The sequence below is a fragment of the Centruroides vittatus genome, unplaced genomic scaffold, assembly GCF_030686945.1.
Source record: "Centruroides vittatus isolate TY-2023 unplaced genomic scaffold, ASM3068694v2 scaffold_2802, whole genome shotgun sequence".
NCBI lineage: Eukaryota > Metazoa > Arthropoda > Arachnida > Scorpiones > Buthidae > Centruroides > Centruroides vittatus.
The window spans coordinates 279,157-301,111 of record NW_027122693.1 but is presented as its reverse complement, the minus strand read 5'-3'; the positions used below and the strand labels follow the sequence as shown (position 1 = coordinate 301,111).

General features: G+C 33.2%; 2 protein-coding genes across 2 annotated transcripts in view; both read right to left on the bottom strand.

Annotated features, from left to right (window-relative positions):
• The window catches only part of LeuRS (Leucyl-tRNA synthetase), a 46,143-nt gene extending 36,650 nt beyond the window's left edge, over positions 1-9,493 (bottom strand). Inside the window, exons 1-2 of the mRNA XM_067285631.1 lie at positions 9,409-9,493; positions 9,128-9,343 (exon numbers count right to left, since the gene is read on the bottom strand). Coding sequence (XP_067141732.1) covers positions 9,128-9,343; positions 9,409-9,411 — 219 coding nt within the window. The 5' untranslated portion in view covers positions 9,412-9,493. The remainder of the gene's footprint in view (positions 1-9,127; positions 9,344-9,408) is intronic.
• Positions 9,494-13,129: 3,636 nt separating this feature from the next.
• Positions 13,130-21,955, bottom strand: part of LOC136987879 (uncharacterized) — a 66,064-nt gene continuing 57,238 nt past the window's right edge. Inside the window, exons 2-5 of the mRNA XM_067285643.1 lie at positions 14,860-15,311; positions 14,715-14,783; positions 14,552-14,641; positions 13,130-13,425 (exon numbers count right to left, since the gene is read on the bottom strand). Of these exons, the coding sequence (XP_067141744.1) occupies positions 13,297-13,425; positions 14,552-14,641; positions 14,715-14,783; positions 14,860-15,311 (740 nt within the window). The 3' untranslated portion in view covers positions 13,130-13,296. The remainder of the gene's footprint in view (positions 13,426-14,551; positions 14,642-14,714; positions 14,784-14,859; positions 15,312-21,955) is intronic.

The following is a 21,955-nucleotide window of genomic DNA, read 5'->3' as shown; positions in this document are numbered from 1 at the left end:
GTTCCGTGTTATATAAATCCACGTTGTACGAGTCACTTAAATACATGAGCCAATCGCAGCCCAGCACGTGTGCAGTTTAGGGGCTACGGCAGTTTGAAAGGTTTTCTTCCATAAAATTAATCGATTCTAGACTAATTTGACTGAACATTTCCAAATCACGTATAATTTTTGGGAATAATCCATATAAACTATGCTATAAACAAAAAATTGTAGGATTACTTACAGAGTATGCACTGTTCCATGACGCCATTGCTTAAGCTTGTTTTTGTCGCAGAGCGGCTCATCGAACGGCGGACGCATGTTTCCTGATCAGCGAATTTTTCGCAGAAAAATAACTTAACTTTGGCAACATCATTAATAAAAATATAATTTTTATGGCCATTGAATAATAAATGTTTTTTAGTAGGTCCAGTTCTCGTTTAAAATCAACGGTTTGTACAATATCCGCTATTGGTCCAGATTCGACCAATCCTGTCACGACACGAGTCGACAATGACGTTTTACCATATTATACAAGTCTCTTTTAGCGTATTATACGAACACGGTTGCAATTTTTTCGCCGTGTTATACAAATCCGAGTTATATGAACCCGCGTTATAGGGGGGGTCTATTGTATTATTTTTGTTAAATTTTTTGTGTGTTTTAGCAGGCAACACTGGCTAGACCATGAAAGGAAGGCCAGTATTTAAACCACACTTAATTTTCTATTTTTCTTTATTTTTGTATTTATTTTGTGCAAAATAAAGAAATAATTTTTAACGATAGAATAGCAACAATTATTATTTTTTTAAAAATTTTGTCAGGCTTCACATCGATGAAAATTCAACGCGACGTAGGTTAATAGCGATATACTAATATACTATACTGTACTAATAATGTATTTTTTCATACTTTTCGGTTATCCGACCAACCCCAGTCACCAATTGAGTCGGATAATCGATGCTCTACTGTACTTATTTAGTTTTCATAGTATAACAGTGTGAAAACGATTCTGTGAAATGACTGTCCTCATTGTATTTATAGATATTGAGGTCACAGTTAAGGGACACAAAATTTTTATATTATTTAGATACTATTTTTCAAACATATTTCTCATTAATTTATCAATAACAAAATATTAACAAATGCAGTTGAACCTGTCTATCTCAAACATGTTTATCTCGAAAATCTCTTTATCTGGAAATTTATTTCTTGTTATCTTGTTAAGCATTGTATCTTTTACATCAGGGGATGGGCAACCTTTTTCTATGTAAGAGCCGCATTTTAAGACTTTTGAACTGATGCGGGCTGCATACAAGAGAACGAGAAAAAAAATGTTGGTAAATCACAATTATTTATTCATGTATAATTATAAATTAGCATAGGTATACTTAATTTAGCTTCTGGAACTAATGTAAACGTAATATATTGGAAATATTTGGTTAAATATTTGTCACTGCTAGTTTTAAATTAGTTTCGATGTATCTGTTAGCCAGTTTCTTGTTTTAATTTTTACTAAATTCATTGTAGGGAAAACTATTCACATACATAAGTTGTAGAAAATAACATTTGAATTTTTGCTACATACTTCCTTAAGCTGGGAAATTGATATATTTGTTCACATTTTACGCGTCGCGGGCTGCAAAATATAAGAATGTGGGCCACATGCAGCCCAAGGGCCGCAGGTTGCCCATCCCTGTTTTACACGATGTGAATTATCATGCTAAATCATTAATTTTACAACTAAAATATAACAAATACTGTTTATTATTTCTTTGTAAAGTATATTAATTTAGATATTACTAAATCATGAATCTTTTGTAGTGTTATTTCTGTGTTAGAATGGTAACACATTCTTTAGTATCTTGCAGAGTTCTGGAGCCTTTCTGTAGGTAAATATTCGGCAGTCACGGACTTATTGTAAACTATTTAGAGTTTCCAGACATTGGTTACGAGTTTGTCTTGCATTTGATTAGTTGAAGAAAGTTGGACATCAGAAACTATTGACAAAAAATATTTCTGTTAAGGTATGTGAAAAATGTTTTATTTATACGTAATACAGGTATGTACTGTACTTGTTATTGTGTTAATAAAATACCTTACCTCCAATCAAACATATTACTGTTTATTGTGTAGGAATCTCTATATCTTGAAACCTGTCTATCTTGAATTTTTTTCTCCTTCCTGTGAGATTTGAGATAGGTTCAATTGTACATCGTTTAAAACAGCGGTTCCCAAAGTGAGCATTACTGCCTTCCGGGCAGTGAGTAAATTTTGGGGAGCAAAAAAAGGGGGACAGTGGGGTGCTGGAGGCAGGGTCCTGACTGAACGGTGACTGTAAGTGAGAGCTCAAGTCACTGACTTTTTCCCTTACCTCTGTTAAGATGGGTAAGAAGAAACATTGCATTTAATGGTTTCCAGATGTTGAGAACAATGTATGGTAAAGACACAAAGTGTGAGATTTATAGAAAAGCTTTGCTATGAATATTTCCAACCCTTTCTCACACAAGGGAAAATGAGTTTGGGTGTTGGGTATAAGTTTTAGGAACCAAGGAGGTGGTGTCTCAAAAAAGTTTAGGAATCACTGATTTAAAACGTCAACATTTATATCAGTGTTTTATGAAATTATATAATTATTACTGCATAATTGTGTAATCTTAAATAAAGGAAACTTGTATAATTTTGTGTGTAAAAGTGTATATTTTATTATATATTTCTTTAATTATTTTATAATAGTTTTTATAAAGTAGTTGTTGAGTCAGAAATTATTTTAAAATTACTTTCTATAAATATAATTTATATTTTATAGTATTTAAAATGTCTACTCGAACTTGTTTTATTAACAGGACTTATTATACCGACGTCTTTGTTCGGCAAAAGTTAAGAAAGCTTATCAGAAAAAAAAAGTCTTGTTCGAGTAGACATTCTAAATACTATACTGTAAGGACACAGAGGCATATGATTTAATAATTTATATTTATTTATAAGCATGTTGAGTCAGAAAATATCTTTAAAGTCCTCTGACTCAACATAAAAAATATCTTAAAACAATATTTATGTTATGAGTCAGAAGAGAATTTATTGACAGTCAATTCGCATTAATATGAGTCACTAGGGAAACAGTAGTTTATTGAAAATTCATATTAACAGTTTTTAGGATCATGGTCGTATAAGTTACAGATTTAAGGATTAATAGGCAATCAAAATCTCTAAATTATAATATTTTGAATTAATTTACTAAATAAAGTTAAATAAATTAATGATCTAAAGACCACTAGACTTTATCGTCTTCCTCATACTGCTTCTACAAGATTGAGATTGATACGCTCACTTTATACTCTTCTGTTCCAACATTTGAGACACTTATTCATCAAAAACAACAATGCTGAACAAAATACAAAATCTTAGCCATTCAGGAACTGCTCTACTTAGCACCCAAACACAATTACTTTCAGCTTAACAACAGTGCTATTTGCAAAGATGGGGTATCCATGGGTTCACCATTATCAGTCATCTTAGCAGAGCTCCTTATCCTGTCTCTATATACAGTATGTGGATAGTGCCCTATTAACCTTCAGGGTTCCTCATCAAGAGTTAGAATTATTTGTACAGCATTGAAACATTGTTTATTTGGGAACCCTTATATATCTAACTAATGATATGTGTAACCATACCTTCATTGAGGTTATGATTATTAACTTCCAAACATGGATTTCACTTTTCATTGCTGTTAAAAATAAACAATAGTGGTTAAGAGTTTCTTTTATGTATTTCCACATCCCTTACTGTTGCAATTAGTAATTAAGTTATAAGTTTATACATGATGTATCATTTTGCCCTATATGATTATTGTTAAGAGACTTTAGTTTATCAGACTTTATGTCAGAACTTTTTCACTTGATGACGTCAGTAACACACTGTTGAAAGTACTTCTATGAATTTTGTTCAATTACACCCTTTATAACACTGAAAGGCAGCTGGCGTAACTGGCTTAAAGCTTTCTTCTTACATATTTAACTTAATAAAAATAAACTGGATTAATCAGCTGAATTAATCAACACACCTTTAATGGTTAGTGAAGTTGAAAGACCACTAACATTTTTGACTAAGTTAATGCCCATCTTCAGGCATTCCACTTACAACTGTATACACCTGAAAATGGCTCACAGGTTGAAAATGTTAGCATTCTTTAAACTTCACCCAATGTTGAAGATGCATTGATTAATTCAGTTATTTAATTTAATTTTATAACATACGTGATGTGGCTAGAAAATAATGAGACTGTGATCGCCTGCATGCAACAATTGCATGTGGGCCAAAGTGAGTGAGTGGGTAAACGACCTTGAAGAAGTTAGAACAAGCACAGCAAGTCTCAACTTGCTACTGCTATTAGATTGCTGTGAGTGGACGTGTTGTTAGCCTACATTAGAAAAATGGCCAGCTTAAAAGAGGAGCAGCATATCAATTTTTGGTGAAATTAAAAATCTGCAACTGAATCTTTGCACCTGCTATGTGAAGCATATGGAGACACGTGTTTTTGTCGTGCACATGAGTTCAAATGGCACAGAAGATTTTCTGAGAATCAAGATGTGAAAGATAATGAATGTTCTGAATGACTCAGCACATCAAAAACTGAGGAAAATGTACTATAAAATAAAACAAATTGTGAACCAATTTTACTACAAAGAAGTTCTGGAATTTTTGTGGGAAAGGGTCAAAAGAAAGCAGCAACACTTGTGGCAAAATGGTTTCATCCTCCATCAGGACAATGCGCCGGGCCAATCCACTCTGTCAGTGAAGCAGTTTTTGGCCAAGAAGGGAATCACACTACTTGAACACCCACTGTACTCGCCTGACCTAGCTTCGTGTGACTTTTACCTTTTCCCTAAAGTCAAGTCTGCTCTGAAGGGACTCCATTTTGATTCGGTTTCTGCTATCAAGAAAAAATAAAACGACAGAGCTTCTGCGTAGCTTTACCTGCAGCACTGTTATGATCAGTGGAAGTTGAAAATGCAGCACTATGTGGAAGCAGAAGGATCACACATTGAAGGGGAACACAACTAAAGTGACTATACTACTCAAGATTTAAAGTTCCAGCTTCAGTCTTGTTATTTTCTAGCCACATCTTATATAAATTATGAATAAAGTTACATTTTATTACTCGTTATTGTGGTTTTAAAAGTATTATTCTTAAAAAAAGTTAAAGAATATTTATTGTCATGTCTAAAAGCCTGCTTACTGTAAAACAGAAGTAAATATGTTGCATTATTTGTTCTTATAAATGACAACTAATTTAAATCTATATGTTTTGGAAGGAATGTGATTCCATTGCTTTCCAATGCCATAAATGCAAGTTAAATACCTCCCCATTCCATGGTATGTTTACAGGCTTGGAAAGATTTCTTGAAGGACTATTTTGTTGTTTGTCTGGCATCTAATTTGCATAGTCTATATGTTGACTGCAGCATGTTCAACAATGGGCATGATGTGTCAAATAGCTGTGGACTGGGTGAATTTTACAGGGCACGTAATGATGGTTTTCTTGTTTAATTTAACCATAATGGTGGTAATGGAAAGATTGCTGAAATTGATAAAACTATTGTGAGCAAAAGGAAGAATGAATATGGGCAGTTGTCGAGAAGTACAAGGTGGATTGTTGGCGAAATTTGCCATGAAGATAATTTGTGTTTCTTGTATAAAGTAAATGACAGGTCCAAATCCATTCTGAAGTGGATTATTAGTAACCTCAAAGTGTTCTCCTGCATTTACAAATGCAGGAGAACATTTTGAAGTATTCATCCAGCCTACAAGGAAGGTGTACCCAGGAACAGTTTGTGTGTCGGCGTGTATGAGCCAGAAACTGCTCCTTTGGCCTTTGAAAGTACCCTGAAGAAACACGAACATTGTAAGAGGACGGTTGTCGACAAAAGTGTTAAGAAAACAAAAGATTCCTATCAGCCAAGCCCTACTAATTCAATTCTTTATAAAAATATGAAGATAAAAATTAGAAATATGTTTATAGTGAGTAAAATGTTTTATTTGAATGCTGGTGTAGTTAATAACAGAGCTGGTTGTTATAGGGTTCCATAAGTGAAACTCTATCCACTTTTGTTTATATGTAAGATTTGAGTTATCAATGTAAGGTTCAGGCACATGTAAAACAGGTATTGGCAACCCTTTTCTACATAAGGGCCACATTTAAAACTTTTGAATTGACAAAGGAGAGAGGGTGGGGAGAAAACAAAATGCAGGTAAATCATAATTGTTTATTTATATACAATCATAAATTAACATGGTTACTATACACTTAATATGATTTCTGGACTAACGTGAATGTAATATATCCTAAATATTTGATTGAATATTAGTCGCTACTAGTTTTAAATTATTTCTGAGATGCCAGTCCGTTAGCCAGCTCCAACTTCTTGTTTCACTTTTTACTAAATTCATCTGCATACTTCCTTAAGTTGGAAAATTCATTTTATTTCATAGAAGTTTTATAGAAATCTATCAGATTTCTTCTTCAAAAGTATCTTTCAAATCAAAATTACTTTGCAAGTCTATTATTTCAAAAAGGAGGCGTAAAAATCCATAAGCTAACGAATAGTATAATATAGATTAATAGCATATAATTTGCAAAGAAACCAAAACATTAAATGCATGTTTTTAATAAAAATGTTTTTAAAACTTTAAAAGTGTCAGTAAAGTCAGGTTAAACTACTGGACATGTACAAAGCGGATGAATGCTTGGTATTTAGTATGACTACAGACTGCTCGATGTCGGTATTTTAATTTTTCATTTTGTTTTATAAATATTTTGTACAATGTGGGTTGCACAAAGATCTAATTTGGGCCAGATGTGAGTCAGGACTGTGGGTTGCCCATCCCTGATGTAAAATGTTTGCAATATGATGTTTTTTGCAGTTACTAAATATAAGCTTTCTCTCCAAAAAAACTTAAATAAAACCAATTTTTTGAAACTGTTATTGCCTCTCTTGATGCTTTGTTTTAGTTTTCACACAAATGCACTCTAGGGAGAAATTGAAGGGGAAAAGACAAGCAAGAGTAAATATGGCTTCCACTACATGGTACAGATAACTTAAACATATTCATTTTGAAGGATTTAAAAGTTATAGTGTTGCTTTTCAAACACACTATCATGCAGAAAAAACAGAAACAAACAGGAAAGAATTTAGGCTTTATTGTTATCAGCAAAAAAGCATTTCGGGTGTCACACCTCTCTTCAGTTCATATCGCCTAGTTGTACTTAATATAAAAACACCAAAGTACCACATTAAAAAAAGATCATCTTACAAATTATCATTATACAATTGCTCTTTACATTTACTTGTATTGTGGTCTTTTTTTAGTTGTACTGTTAACACAATTTTTCTTTGAATATATATTATAATCTGAATTCAAAAATATTTCTTACTTAAAATAATATCCTAACACAATTTATCTAAAAATGAGGGAAGGAAATCAACAACAAGAAACTTACAATAAAATTTTAAAACATTTTACACATTTAAGACAGATAAAAACTTCCTCTTATCCACGTGTGGTTACTTCCTTGAAGTAAGATGAGGGGTTACAATAATTAAGCCTATAGGGTTCTATGAGAAATTTAAATTTAAATTTTATAGCATGTATGCGTTCATTTATTCTAATTTTTGATTTGTTTTATTTCTTCCACATAGTAGAATGCCAGAACACAATTACATTATAATTTATATATTCGATTTTCATTTAACATTATATCCTAACGGTGTATAGGGCAGAAGGTGCCACCGCGATTTTGGCGCGCCGACCAAACTTTGCTCTAGGACACTGTCAAGGAGAGACTCTTTCCTTTTGTTCCATGCCAATCTAACCTACTGTAAATACCTCCTAATAGTAAATAGTACTACTGTATATATCTAGCAAACGTGACGAATAAAGTAAGATATTTCGCCAAGATCAGTGTCTCCATTAATCTTCACGGACGAATAAAGAACTCGGGACACGCGGTCGGGATCGAAACGATCGTCATCCAAGGTAGGACCAAACTCGAATCAGTTCTACCGAAACGCGCCAACGGATTTTAGCCACACCGCTAAAAGTGTTAGGAACAGAATTATTTTTATTTATTGCCTCACATACTATATTGTTTAGATTAGGACTAACAATATATTAAACTGATTGAATAGTTTTTCGACTTTTTCACCATTTTTTAAATAATTTTGAAAGGGTAATTATTTAAAAGCAATGTTTGACATATGTTTCGTGTTTGTGTCTTTTGGTCTTCTGTTTGTTGTTCTAGTTTTAATTTGATTCAAGTACATATTAAATATATTTTTCATATGTAATGGGTTATTTGAGTAATAATTCATTATTTTTTGTATATTGGTTTGGTATAATTTTTAAAATTTATCAAATCCCGTGCTTTATTAAACATAATACCGAGGAAATTTATTGTTTTATTTACTTCCTCTGTCACAAATGGTATGTTTGGATGAATTTTATTAGCTTGATGTTGCATTTGTTTTAGTCTTATCGGTTTTTATATGTTAAAAAAGTGACACTTTTTTAACATATTCATCTTTATACGATCCATATAACTCTACTCTAAGTATAATAATTTTAATTATAATACAGTAATAATTATTTTAATTTAAATAGATTACAGTAAGTTTGAATTGAATTAACCACTGTGCATAAAGTATATGAATTTCATACATTCAAATAACAGATTTAACCTTTTAACATGATCTATCCACATGTTAAAAGGTTACTTACACATATATACTTATTTCACATAAATAAGCAAAATATATGTGGATTAGGATTATTAGTTGTTAATTAGTATTCAGTTTCTCAGAATTATATGAATCAACCATAAACAGTGAGTTTGTGCAATAAATAACACAAATTAGGAGTAATCTATATGTTTATACATAAAAAGTTATTTCCATTGAATGCATTAGTTTAATTCAATTTATCTGAGATGTAAAAGCTATCAAATGGATCTTTGCTTTCAAAATATGTAATGTAATATGTCAATTTACATGAGTAAAATGAAATAAATTTAACATTAAGAGAAAGTATTTTTTGATATAACAACATTTAATTGGAATTATTTGGTAAAATATTGTAATCGTTTATTTACCTCACACTTTGACAGAGAAAAAGTATGTCCAAGATGAAGTCTTCCATTCATATATGGATAGGGAAAAGTAACAAAATAACTTTCTGGCATTGGATTAGAATGAGGATGAGGAGCATCTTCCTCAAAAATATGTTCTTGATCCCATTTTAGTTGTACTCTTCTCTCAATATCCTGTAAAGCTCTAACTTTAAAAGTTCCTTTCCTCTCAACTGCTGTCTGGAAAATAAATATTATATTATATGAAGAAGCGTTTTAAGTGATTCATTTTACTATATTCTTACCATCACTGATCAATTCGGTATCAAAAAAACAACTTCGATCAACAAAACACGTGGCTTACAAATACGATTAATTCCTCTATTCGTCGCTAGGGTCAGGATTTACATGATGCAATAATCATTACAGTATTTAAAATTAATTATTTATTTTATTCATTATTGTTTGATAACCACTATTTATTATTATTATCGTAAATATTTTATATATAAATAATATAAATTTGTATATTAAATTTTAATATACCAGTAATATATATATATTTGATTTGACAGCTAGGTTTAAATTAATGGATTTGTATTCTGAATTGAAATAAAGAACATATGATTTAAATACTATATATCTATTCGGTTAATGTTACCTATGGTGCCAAAATGGCAGCTCGTCTCTGATTCAAGAAAACAGAAGAAAGAAAACAGTGGTGACGCGTGTTCTAACCTAACCTAACCTATTCTAATAAATTACCATAATTATTACCAACAAAATTATTAGAATAGGTTAGGTTAGAACGTGCGTCCCCACTGTTTTCTTGAATCACAGACGAGCCGCCATTTTGGCACCATATGTAACATTAACCATCTATTCTACTAGACCTACTTGTGAGACCGGATGGCCGAGCGGTCAAGGTGGCAGCCTACCGCTCTGGAGGACCCGGGATCGAATCCCGACGGGTCGAAAAATCCCCAGGAATTTTTCGGGGGGTGGTCCGTCTGGATATGTCGGGCCCCGTCCCTCACCACCCGGTCGGCCCATTGTGGGCCTGGCCGAACCCATAATGGCTTGCAAAAAAGGCCCTCTTAGTGCCCACAGGGCGGAAAGAGTTAAAAAAAAAAAAAAAAGACCTACTTGTTATTTGAAATTAACACCTATGGCCGTCTATAAACTTTGTTTTGAATATAGTGTCTTTAAATATGTCACTTTTTTGTCATGAAAAAGACACTGATATGGTCGAAAGGATTCAATAAAGTCTTCTATTTCATTTAAGCCCTGGTCACACTATGCAATTTCCAGCCGCGCAGGCGACCGCAACTGCAACAAGCGCGAGTCGCGCGCGTCTTCTCGCGGTCACACATTGTTCGTTGACGTTGCAACTCGAAAACACGTGACCCTATAATAAACCAATAAAATTACAGTAGCTTGTTTTTGATACTTCCGTGAGTTTACCGAGTTTCGAAAATTCCCTTCTTAGTGTACTGTACATTCTCATGACGTAAACTGTGTACTGAATTTCAACTTTTAACTTTTATTATCAACCCATCTCGATTATAAGATTATTATTTTCGTTAAATTTTTGCCGATAGATGGCGCTACGTGTAAAATAACAAATCGAAAGGACAAAAATTGATTGATTTACAGAAATTCAATAAATATTTTGAGGTCGGATGTACGACATTATCTAAGTTAGGGGTACGAAAAAAACGTAATTGCCGAGTTTCGTAGCAATTGGTCAAACAGCCTAGGCGTGTATAGCGAACAAACATCCAAACAAACAAACAAACAAAAACATTCTCATATGTACATAGATTAACAAATAAATAATAAAATATAATATAATAAATAAACCAAAACAGTAACGATATAAATAATATAAGAAAATAAATAAAATAATACAAAACACATAAGAACGCATCCAAGTATAAGGGCGGGCTGGATGGCCGAGCGGTCAAAGTGGCAGCCTACCGCTCTGGGAGACCCGGGATCGAATCCGAACGGGTCGAATAATCCCCAGGAATTTTTCGGGGTGGTCCGTTCGGATATGTCGGGCCCCGTCCCTTACCACCCGGTCGCCCCATTGTGAGCCTGGCCGAACCCATAATGGGCCTACTAAAAAAGGCCCTCTTAGTGCCCACAGGGCGGAAAGAGTTAAAAAAAAAAAAAGTATAAGGGCAGGTGCTGACAAAGAATTTTTATATATTTCGGAAAAGCGCATAGTCAATGGGTTCGGGATGGATATTGTATTTTACAAAAGGTATGTGGACGATGTGTGCATTATTAGGAAAAACGGCAAGAGAATGCACGAGTTCGTACAGATAATCAACAATAGCAATAACAATGGATTAAAACTTAAACTAAAACAAAAAAAGTCATAAACGGATACATTTTTAGGTATAGACATCCAATTGAAAGGAGATGGTATAACAACGGCTATCTATATACAACCAACGTATATTCCATTTTACATTGCGGCTAACTCGAACCACTCTTACGGATACAAAATGTCCCCTTTTCCTGCACTCATTAGAAGAGCATATTCATATTGCTCTAACGTATTAGACAGGATGAAGAAAATTAATTGAATCAAAGAAACAGCTTCAAACCTGGGATATAAAAAGAATACAATAGAAGGACTAATTAAAAAATATGAAGAAGGAAAAAAATAAGAACACAAACAAATCAGTTTAAAATCTCCAATTTCACTTATAATCGAAACATCAAGAACATCGTAAAACAAGTGTCGGACAAAAAACATTCCAAAATAGACTTCAAAAGAGCTCCTAATTTGTATAGTATTATCAGCAATGATAAAGATATGATTAAGAAAGAAGAAAAAGCGGGCATATATAAAAGTCCATTTGGAAATCAGCAATTAGGAATTAAGAAAGAATATATTAAGGTCACAAAAAGGAATTTAGGTACTAGACTTGTGGAGCAGAAATATAACATTAATAAAGGGCACTGCAACACAGTTTTGTCAAGTATAGAGCAAGCGGAAGACTGTGTAGTTAAATGGAACGAAGCTACTATCCTCGGGGCCATGCCTTCCGTATCATTAGCATTGCACGAAGAAAAAATTGAAATCTATTAAAGTAAATTAAAGGATGGTAGTATTAATGCCAAAAATGCGAATGGACTAGTTCTATCTGAAAATTCTATATAAAAGAAAAACTAAAATATAAAAATTCTTAGCCCGCACCTGTCATACATGGAAGCATTTTTTGTGTATTTTATTTCATTTCTATTATATTATATTATTTATATCTTTATTGTTTTAGTTCATTTAGTATATTTTGTTTTATTATTGAAAAACGAAGATGGACTATCGTATCAGGTTAAATGTAAAAATGTTCGAACGGACTGTGATTTAAATGTTAAGTTATTTAAACATTGAATTTGATTAGACCTGAAGAAGGACTATCGTATCGGGTCAAAAACGTTAGTGTTTTGATTAAACATATCTTATTACCTTATTCGAGAGATGACCGCCTCTTTTATGGGCCTATTGAAGGTTTAATTTAAAAATACTGAGTATGGTAAAAATTAAAAATGGGTTATTACTGTATTTTATAAGTACACACAAGATTCCAACTAACATATCTATTACGCAATCTAAATACAACGGTGCCTCGTACTGTACTTTGAATTTAATTCATTCCGCAATCGTTCGTATTACCACGTTCTATTATTAATAACTCTGCATCTTGCCCATACATTTATATTATTTAACATATTTGTATTTTGCATAAACATAAAACAGTTGTAAGTCACACATTGGAGTTTATCATACAGTAATCAAATGCTTAAAATAATTTATTACGCTTTGGTTGTAATAAAAACTCTACTACTTAAAATTTACAATTTTTCTTTATCTGTGCGTTTTTCCACGTTTATGTGGAGTCGGCATTATTATCTTTAATCTGTTTTCTCCAGTTCTTTCTATTCAGGGCGTCCTCTTTCCTTCAACTCAGCTCATCTCTTTTCCGATTTTTCCTCCCTATCACTTCCAACTTCTCAATTTTCTTCAACCTAGTCCTCAATTTTCTTCACATGTCTAAACCATCTTAATCTACTTGTACTTTCCTGCATTTTCTTACTTATAGGACCCACCTTGACTGTTCCACTTAAAAAATCATTCATTATCCTAAGATTTTTTTCTCTTATCAATCCTGCAATCCTTAAGATTGGAAGCCAATATTGTGCTTCGTATAAATGTGGATTGTCTCATTGCAGTTGACATTTGCACCATTCATGATATCGTGAATTCCCTTTAAGCTATTGAACGTATTGTACAATACACGTACCGTCTGAAAGTAGAAATAACAAGAGCTGTATTATGATACAAGTATACAAGAAGCTGGGAGATCGGAGCAAGCATCAAATGGAATTTTGACTTAGGGAGTAATTACGGAAAATGTGTGGTTCAGTCTTTCACCACCCGGTCGAATTCATAATGAGTACGATTAAAATGATTTTCTCAAATTTCACAATAAATAAAATAAAACGTTAACAGCAAAATCTTATTGTGATACAATATGGCTACCTAGTTAGTAAGATACTACGTAATTTCCAGTAGAAATCGATTGTTGTCACCATTTCATGTAAAATACTAGATGATTGATTAGATCCATTTTTGTGAAAATGGTAATAAAGTCATTTGTTTGCAAGTGGTGTGAATTATGCTGACCTTAGAAAGAATCATCGATGTGATTTGCGCATGCTTAAGTGGTTTAACATACACGAAAGTATCATTCAAATACTCCTGTCTTCATGCCTTCGAAAGATCACGACACATTTACTTTGCGGGCACGACAGTCCTCCTCCTGTAACTTACGCAATATCTGAACAGGTTACACAGGTTGCATTAGTTTGTAATGGAAGACCTTAACATACTCATACGGGCTCGGTTGTGGCACAGTAAGCCAGGTGCTCACTGTGCGACAACCGACTTTGCAACAGTACATCCTGTGCATTGTTCCGAGGGACAACCGCTTGTGTGATATTGGTTCTGATGAGACCAAGCTTCCTGAATTACTACATAGGATTTGTCGGTATATCGACGTACAATCATACAAGCGCAAACAATGATGATTCTCTGTTCTTAGGTCCAGCATATTTCACTCAACTGCAAACAAAAATAGATCGCGACTTTATAACTAGAAATTTGTATAATCAGTAAAAATAAAACTTTAATATCCTAAATAAAATTTAACACCAAATGATAGCAATGTCTATATGTAGCCAAATCTTATTAAGTAGCCATATTAGAACCTAATAAGATACTGAGATATCGTTTGAATATTAGCAAATATCTGATTTGTTTTTATATGCAATTACATAATAAAGAAATTTAGATATTATCATGTACAATAACGGCTGAGTTTCGAATGAATTAAGCTGAATATTACCGGCTAATTTATTAAAAAGAATTACCTGAATAGGAATGTTTTTAGTTATAATTAAAATATCTCCGCAATTGAATCCGATGGCATTTTCACGAAAGAATTTCATGAAACATATAAGCTAGATGGGAAAATTATCTTTAAATATTTTGCTGTAAATTGAAATAAAAGAGCAAACACAATGAGCATCAAACCTTAATTTTATACGTTATCCGAGAAGAATTTATATTGAATTTTCGGATTTCTTGAAAGTTATCGTAGATCTGAAAATATTTAAAGTTCGAATTCTAATGAAAAAAATTATTAATTTAATTAATAAAATAAATAAGTATAACTCACCGAATTAATCATTTGTGATATTACAAACGAAGCATAAAGTACGACAAGTATAAAAGTGATCGAAGAAATATCATATGCCCATTGATATTTCAAATCTAGAGTTTTGTAAACATTATTATAAACCAAGACTCCAAGCATGAGCATACCAATGCTATAACCTAAAGCAAACATAACTTTCCAAGTATCATTAACTTTATCAAAAAATCGACAAATTTCGGCATGTTCAGACGTGATATAATCGATCTTGTATTCGTTACTATTAACATTTGCCAAATATAGTCGTTCGGAAAGACAATCCAATGCTTTTTTCGCAGAAACCAAAATTATAAATCCTATCATTGACACAGACGCCAACAGAGCTAACTCGTACACGAAGCTAATATTTAAAATAACGGCGCATACAATACCCCTGAGTGTTGTAGAAGCAGCTTCGATACCTTCGGCAACAAAACCTGAAAACATTGCACTCCCTGTCGTAATTACCGTAAAGTATAGGGCAGAGAAAGCAAGCAAATAATTTTGAATGCGTCGTAATATTACCTCGTTATTATTTGATATCGTGATAGGTATTTTGTCGAACTTTCTCGTTTTCAGTACAAAATACCACCCAGTTGCGCCAAAAGACTGAATAAAATAAATGGTGTGAACAAAGAGGGCATTGTTACCCTTACCTATTCTGTTTTTGAGAACGCATCGAAAGAGATTTACATTGTAATTAGGGAATCGAGAGAGGTTATTATCAATTACAATACAAAAATGGACGAAAAATAATAACGCAATGAATATTGAATAAACCAACAAAACTCTTTGCTTACATTTGCTTACTGAACGGCATTTACAAGGACGAACCAAGATCCCTCCCAACATATCTGTTATGGCGAAAGTTGGCCTAAAGAAGCAATAGAAGCATTTGGACTCCATTTTCTGAACCATATAGAATAGTTTGCTCAAGCAATCATTCTGTATTTAGCCAACGAGTGACCGAGGAAATAATACCACTGAACAAAGTCGAGGGTTTTCGCCTGACGAACGTCTGGACACGTGTAGTCGTTCGAATATTCTTCGCGTGCCTATACTCTTAGAATTTGCCTTCTGATGGAATGTCTTCCTGGAAGGTTCTATTTAGCAAATTACTGTTTACCGATCACAATCGATATTCACTTATTGAATCCAAATTCTATTTTTAGAAGAATGTTGGTATTCATGTATTGAATTTAATATATTTGATGCAACGCTGTAAAATGTATTTACCGCGTAGCAACTGGTATTTAGTTTCATTCAGTTTAAATAAAATTTTATTATTGTTGTATGTCTTGTTTACCGTAAATTACACATTCCGAAGTACAATCTAATCTTGGTAAACAGCAGTTCTCATTACGTAACTGCTGTTTATAATTAAATTTTATTTATATTACGTACTACACCTATGTTACTCTTTTACTTCAATTATAAATATATCCGTCCTGTGGGAAGCAATGCGGTCTTTTTTAACACATTCATCGTGGGTTTGGTCAGGCCAACAATGGGGACTATCAGATTGTGAGGAACCGGGCTTCATATATATTAGTGACAAAAGTTTGGTGGTCTGTTCCAGTGAAATATAGGAATGGAGCTATCTTGAAAAATTTGTGAGTTGCCTGTTTGTATTCAATCCCAGAAACCTGAGATCATTAGGAAGAGGCCTTAATCGTCTTGGCGATCAAGCATTGTATATGAATATAAATATGTGAAACGTTACTATTGCGCTTTCCTAAATGGTGTTGCCTTGTTAAGCCTCAGTAAATATTTGTGAAGATATCTTCCTCATTAATATTAGAGAATTTTAAATTATTCGTTAACTACGTTCGTATAGGGTTTGAACTTGAGAGTATTTACTATTCACAGAAATTAGGACAAGTAATATTGCTGTAATACTTCGCGGTTCATCTCACACATTAACATTTAAATTGTTTGGTTTAATGTGATACGTCAAAGCAACACTTGAGAATATTCCTTATCAGATGGCCCAAGTGTTGTTTTCGGATCATTAAGGGGGATGTCGAAGTACTTAAGGAAGAACCATCTGGGTGGACGAGTCCCTCTTTAATATGTCCAATTTGTGTTACACAAATTGTGAATAAAACAGAGCAAAAGCCACGTGGCCGGCCCGTTAGTGATGCGGAACCATCAACGAATTACAATGTTCAATGATCTTATCCACTCGGTGACATAAAAATGTGTTCAGCAGGAAAATACTAGTAATGAGTGATCATTTATTGTGACATCATCATCATACCAAGCTGCATCTTTTAATCACATTGTGAAATTTTTAAAATTAAATATATGCTTTCCTTAAGGTGGAAAGCATACATTTTAATTTAAATTAGTATTGTAGTTCTTGCCCCTGTACATCACATACTTTTCCGTTAGTAATGGTGTTGTGCCGATCGTCTCTGAAACTCCATTTAGGGGCAATGTTTGAATTAAATTCACGTGACTTCCGGTCTAGTCCGGAAGTGCATATACAGTTAAAGTTCATATCTGGTCTTGAATTTAATTTTTAGCATATTTCTCGAGGTTCAGGTCAGGAAGAGAAAATGCCTAAAATTTTCTGAAATTCCTGACTAGAACACGAACCCGGGACCGCTAGACCATCAATTTAACGGACTTGTAGAAGAAGCGATATTCCCTCACCAGTCCATTACTTTGAGAGCGAAAATATTGATTCATACAAAAATCGATTGTCCAAATGCAATTTCTCGTACATTATTGCCTTCAAAGTGTGTGCAATGCAATATTCTAGTAGAGACACAAATTAAAACTTTATTAAATAAATTCTTCTGTTGTTTGAATATCGAAATTAAAATATCTGTTTATCTAAACTTTCTATACGCAAATTCTTGTGTACTTAAAGGAGTTCGCGAAGATTTCGGGGAAAGATAAATGACGTTTTTCGAGACCGGAGTATATATAAAGTATTGAAAATAAATGGAGAATATAGACAGAGAGCTAGATCCTAACTCCATACGATTACAGAACGGAAAACTTATTTTCGACAATTCGTCAAGCCACGTTCTTGGGAGATCTCATTGTGTTTAAATTGACACTAAAATCTGCGGAAAGATATTTTATTTTGTTGTAAAAGTATCGCATGATTATTCACATAAGCGCATATGGTTTATTTCTTTTTAACACCAGAGAATTATAATGTACTTCGAGTATATTAACATCAAACTACACGTACGATATTACTTTAGGACAATTTAAATCACCCAAATAGGGGCCAGTTTCCCATAAAGTCCTCTTGAGAGGCAAAGCATTTGGTAGAATTATATAATCATTTCCAAAATAAAAAAATGAACTGAACAAAAATCTTTTCGATACAACTTTTGAATTGCTTAAAAAAATTCCAAAAGAATAAACGAATAAAAATTTCGTAATAAACTAAACAATCGGATGCCCTGCTCACAGACTGAGGAATGTAAAGTACGGTTTTCATGAATCTCGAAATAAACTTTTTAAAATTTTTAATTACAATAGGTGCCAGTACAAAATCCTCCAGAGAAGTAGCTTTCTGTTGCCATTATGTGCCCCTTGTGTAAATGTCCTCTTCATTCTGTGATGTGATACATCTTAGTGTTACATCACAGGAAGCGAAGTTGATCGTTTTCTTGAGATTCTTCATTGACTCATGTAGCCACATGTAGAATTGTCTAAAATACCTTTTTAGACACTTTTACACTAGAAAAGAGAAAGAAAAACAATGTCGACTTCAATCTTCACTTTATTATTCCCGAAATATGAAATGGACGAAGTACGAAACATTAACATACGCATATTTGCATACTGTTAGTTAACTAAAAATATTTCTAGATCAAAATCACTTTATTATTTAATTCAGTTGAAAAAATATTAAATGTATAAAAATTCCAAGACATTTCGAATATTTCACTATGAATTCTTTGGATAATGCCATAATAATATTTTATCTGTTACGGGTGATTTTCTGGTAATAATACTACATGGAAATTGCACATTTTATCATAAAGTGTTCGTCATGGAAACGAATATTTTGAATAATAAAATAATAACATCGAAAATAGGAAATTTCTGCAATAAAAAAAGTAAAAAACCTTTTATTCCATAGCAACAATACTAAACACTACAAAAATTCGAATAAATTGAACAATTCGGAGATGTAATACGGACTTAAAATTTACTTTTATATCTTAAGCTTTATGAAATTTGGATATGATAAAGGCCTATATTTGAATTCCTCGTTGTATAAAGAGATTTATAAAATATTATTTTTACATATGCTATCCTTTTAAAATGAACCATTTCGGTTTTACTTTCTTTAATATAGCTTCGGTAATGTTATACAACGATACGTGTTTCTCGTGTTTTATTCAGCTTTTTACAGTAAATTTCATTTCTTTTATCAACGAATTTATGTTTATTTTATTGTTTACATTCTTACTTATTTATTTATTTAAAAATACTTGAATATACAATTTAAAAAGCGACAGATCTATATAAAATATTGAAAGCTTTAGATACACTGGAATCGTAGTTATTGATAACAAAATTACTTGTTATTAGCGTTTACAATTTTTTATAAAACCCACCCCTTACCTTCAAAATTGTGAAAATGTCTGACAGTGTTGCTATAATAGAAAACATTGAATGTTTTTACATCACTTGCAGACTTCATTTTTCCGCAATGCGAATAAACACGATGTTCACTTCAAAATACAATAGTAAATCAGCAACAAATCTGTGGTAGTGCCAGCGATTAAAATGGCGACCTATTAGGAGGTTTAAGCAATCGGGATCGATTCCGAAACGGTCAAAAAATCCCAGAAATTTTTCGAGGTAGGCCGTCCGGTTAGGTCGATTCCATCCCTCACTACTCGGATGCCATATTGTCAGATTAGCTTAACCCACAATAGGCTAAAAATGCCCTCTAAGTGCCCACATAGCTGAAAAATAAAAATTACACTGCCATCGAACTGAAATTGAAATGAGTTTAAAAAACGGGTTGAAAAGCGATCCCTGTGACGGTAAATTCAACAACACTGTTAGTTCATTTTGTCGTCCACGAGATAGATATGCAGAAAAATTTCCGTCTGTCTGTATCTCGTGGCCTATAATAAATATATACAAAGATTCATAATTCTTGTTAAGCCTTTATTTTACGCGTCTCTAATATACTTTCTGCTCTTAATAATTTGGCACAATTTCCCCGTTGAATGAGGAGGTAGCGAACCTCCCCAAATTGTAGACCTCTTCCGTGGGAACAAAAAAGTCAAAGGAACCATACCCCTACGCGCGACCCTTCACGAGATATAGCCCTCTAAAGAATCGCCTATGTCATTTCCGGTCACGTGACACTGCCTAAAAAAGGGGGAGCGTACCGTTCAAAAAAAAAGCGCGCGTACACCTTCCTTAGTTTCCCCCCTTGCGCGCTCTTCCGCTCCGCCCTCGCCGCCCTCTGTCCCTTCTATGCGGTCCGTGGGGCACGTCACTGGCCTGAAGTCATCCGTCGCCTGTAAATACATCTATATATTATTAATTATTAATCTTACCTTTGCCGGGACACGAAGCCCGGTCTACGATGGCGGTAGTCCACCTCTCAGCCCACGACGCCGTCTTGCTAGAATCATTTTGGAACTCATATTTCAGACCAGGGTAGCTAGATTTAAATTTTTATAAAGAGCCAACTAAGGTAAATTTTGGCTTTTTTATGGCTTTTTTTTATCATATATTTTATATACACATATAATGTATATAAAATATTCTACTTGAATGCTATTTTATTATGTTAATGTTTTTTTTTTTTTTTTTCAAAAAGCATATCTTCACGATTAAGGGAAGAAACTGGATCAGAGGAATACAGTTTCTCAGAAGTAAAATACTCTAATATTTTATGAGAAGGGACAAATTCTTTGCAACATATATTTGAGGACAAAAGTTGTGACCTAATCCTAATAATTGCATCTAGAAGAGAAAGCTGCATTCCATTCCTTGCCTTATTATTAAAATGAGTTAAAAGTGAAACACCCTCTCTACTGTAGCATTGCTAATGGGCGTTATTAGGCAATTGAAGGCAAAAGTCGCAAGTTCTTTGAATTGGGGATTTTGTAATATTTTTTGCCAAAAAAGCTCACTTTCATTGGATATTTCACATTTCTTAAATTGATCTTCGTCTATCCAATTGACAAAAGGTAATTTTCTGTATTGCTCTTCAATCATATTAAGATTGTCTTGTGCTAAATTCAAAAATGACAATTCAGAAAACTTTGGTCGTAAAGCTTGGTTTAAAATTATATTTGGGCTTAATTGCGCTAGATCTTGAAATAAATTCATTGCCGATGGAAGCCTTTGTTGAACTTGATTTAAAGCCTCTTCTAACACGCGAAAACATCTTTCTTTGATAGTTAGAAATCGTTGCATGATTTTTTCATCATTATTATTTACTTGCAGGTATTTACCTCACTCATTGAAAAAATTCATTCCAAAATCAACTTTAGAAATACTTTTCTTATAATTACCATCATAAAGTCTACTTTTTAAAGTTTTGTAGTGTAAAATAAACTTTAATGCAACTGCAGGCTCTGCTTTATTGAAGGTCTGCTTTATTTTGTTGAAAAAACGCCATTTAACCTTCCAAATTCTTGAACTATTGGAGTTGCAAATGGAAACAGAGATAATTAGTCTGATCCAAGATCAATTTTTTTAATAATATACAACTTAGAATTTATAATATAAAACTTAGAATGCCTACTGGAAAAAATAAAATCAGATTTGTTAAAAAATAAAATTATCATGATGTTATTCGAAAAAAGCCAAACAAAATTTTTTACGCCAATCAGACTGAAAAAAAGCCAAATTTTGCAAATTTGGCATCAAAAAAGCCAATCTGGCAACGCTGTTTCAGACAAGCAAGCACAAAAACGGCACTACGCATGACAGCCCAACCACGTGGCCTTTCCTCAGCCATAGAGATGCAAGGTGCTTTGTAGGCCAATGGGGTGCCGGCCGCAGGTCACGTGACACGCGGCACCGCCTCCCGAGGTTATATAAGCCGTGCCAACCCTCATATTCTCGTACCCAG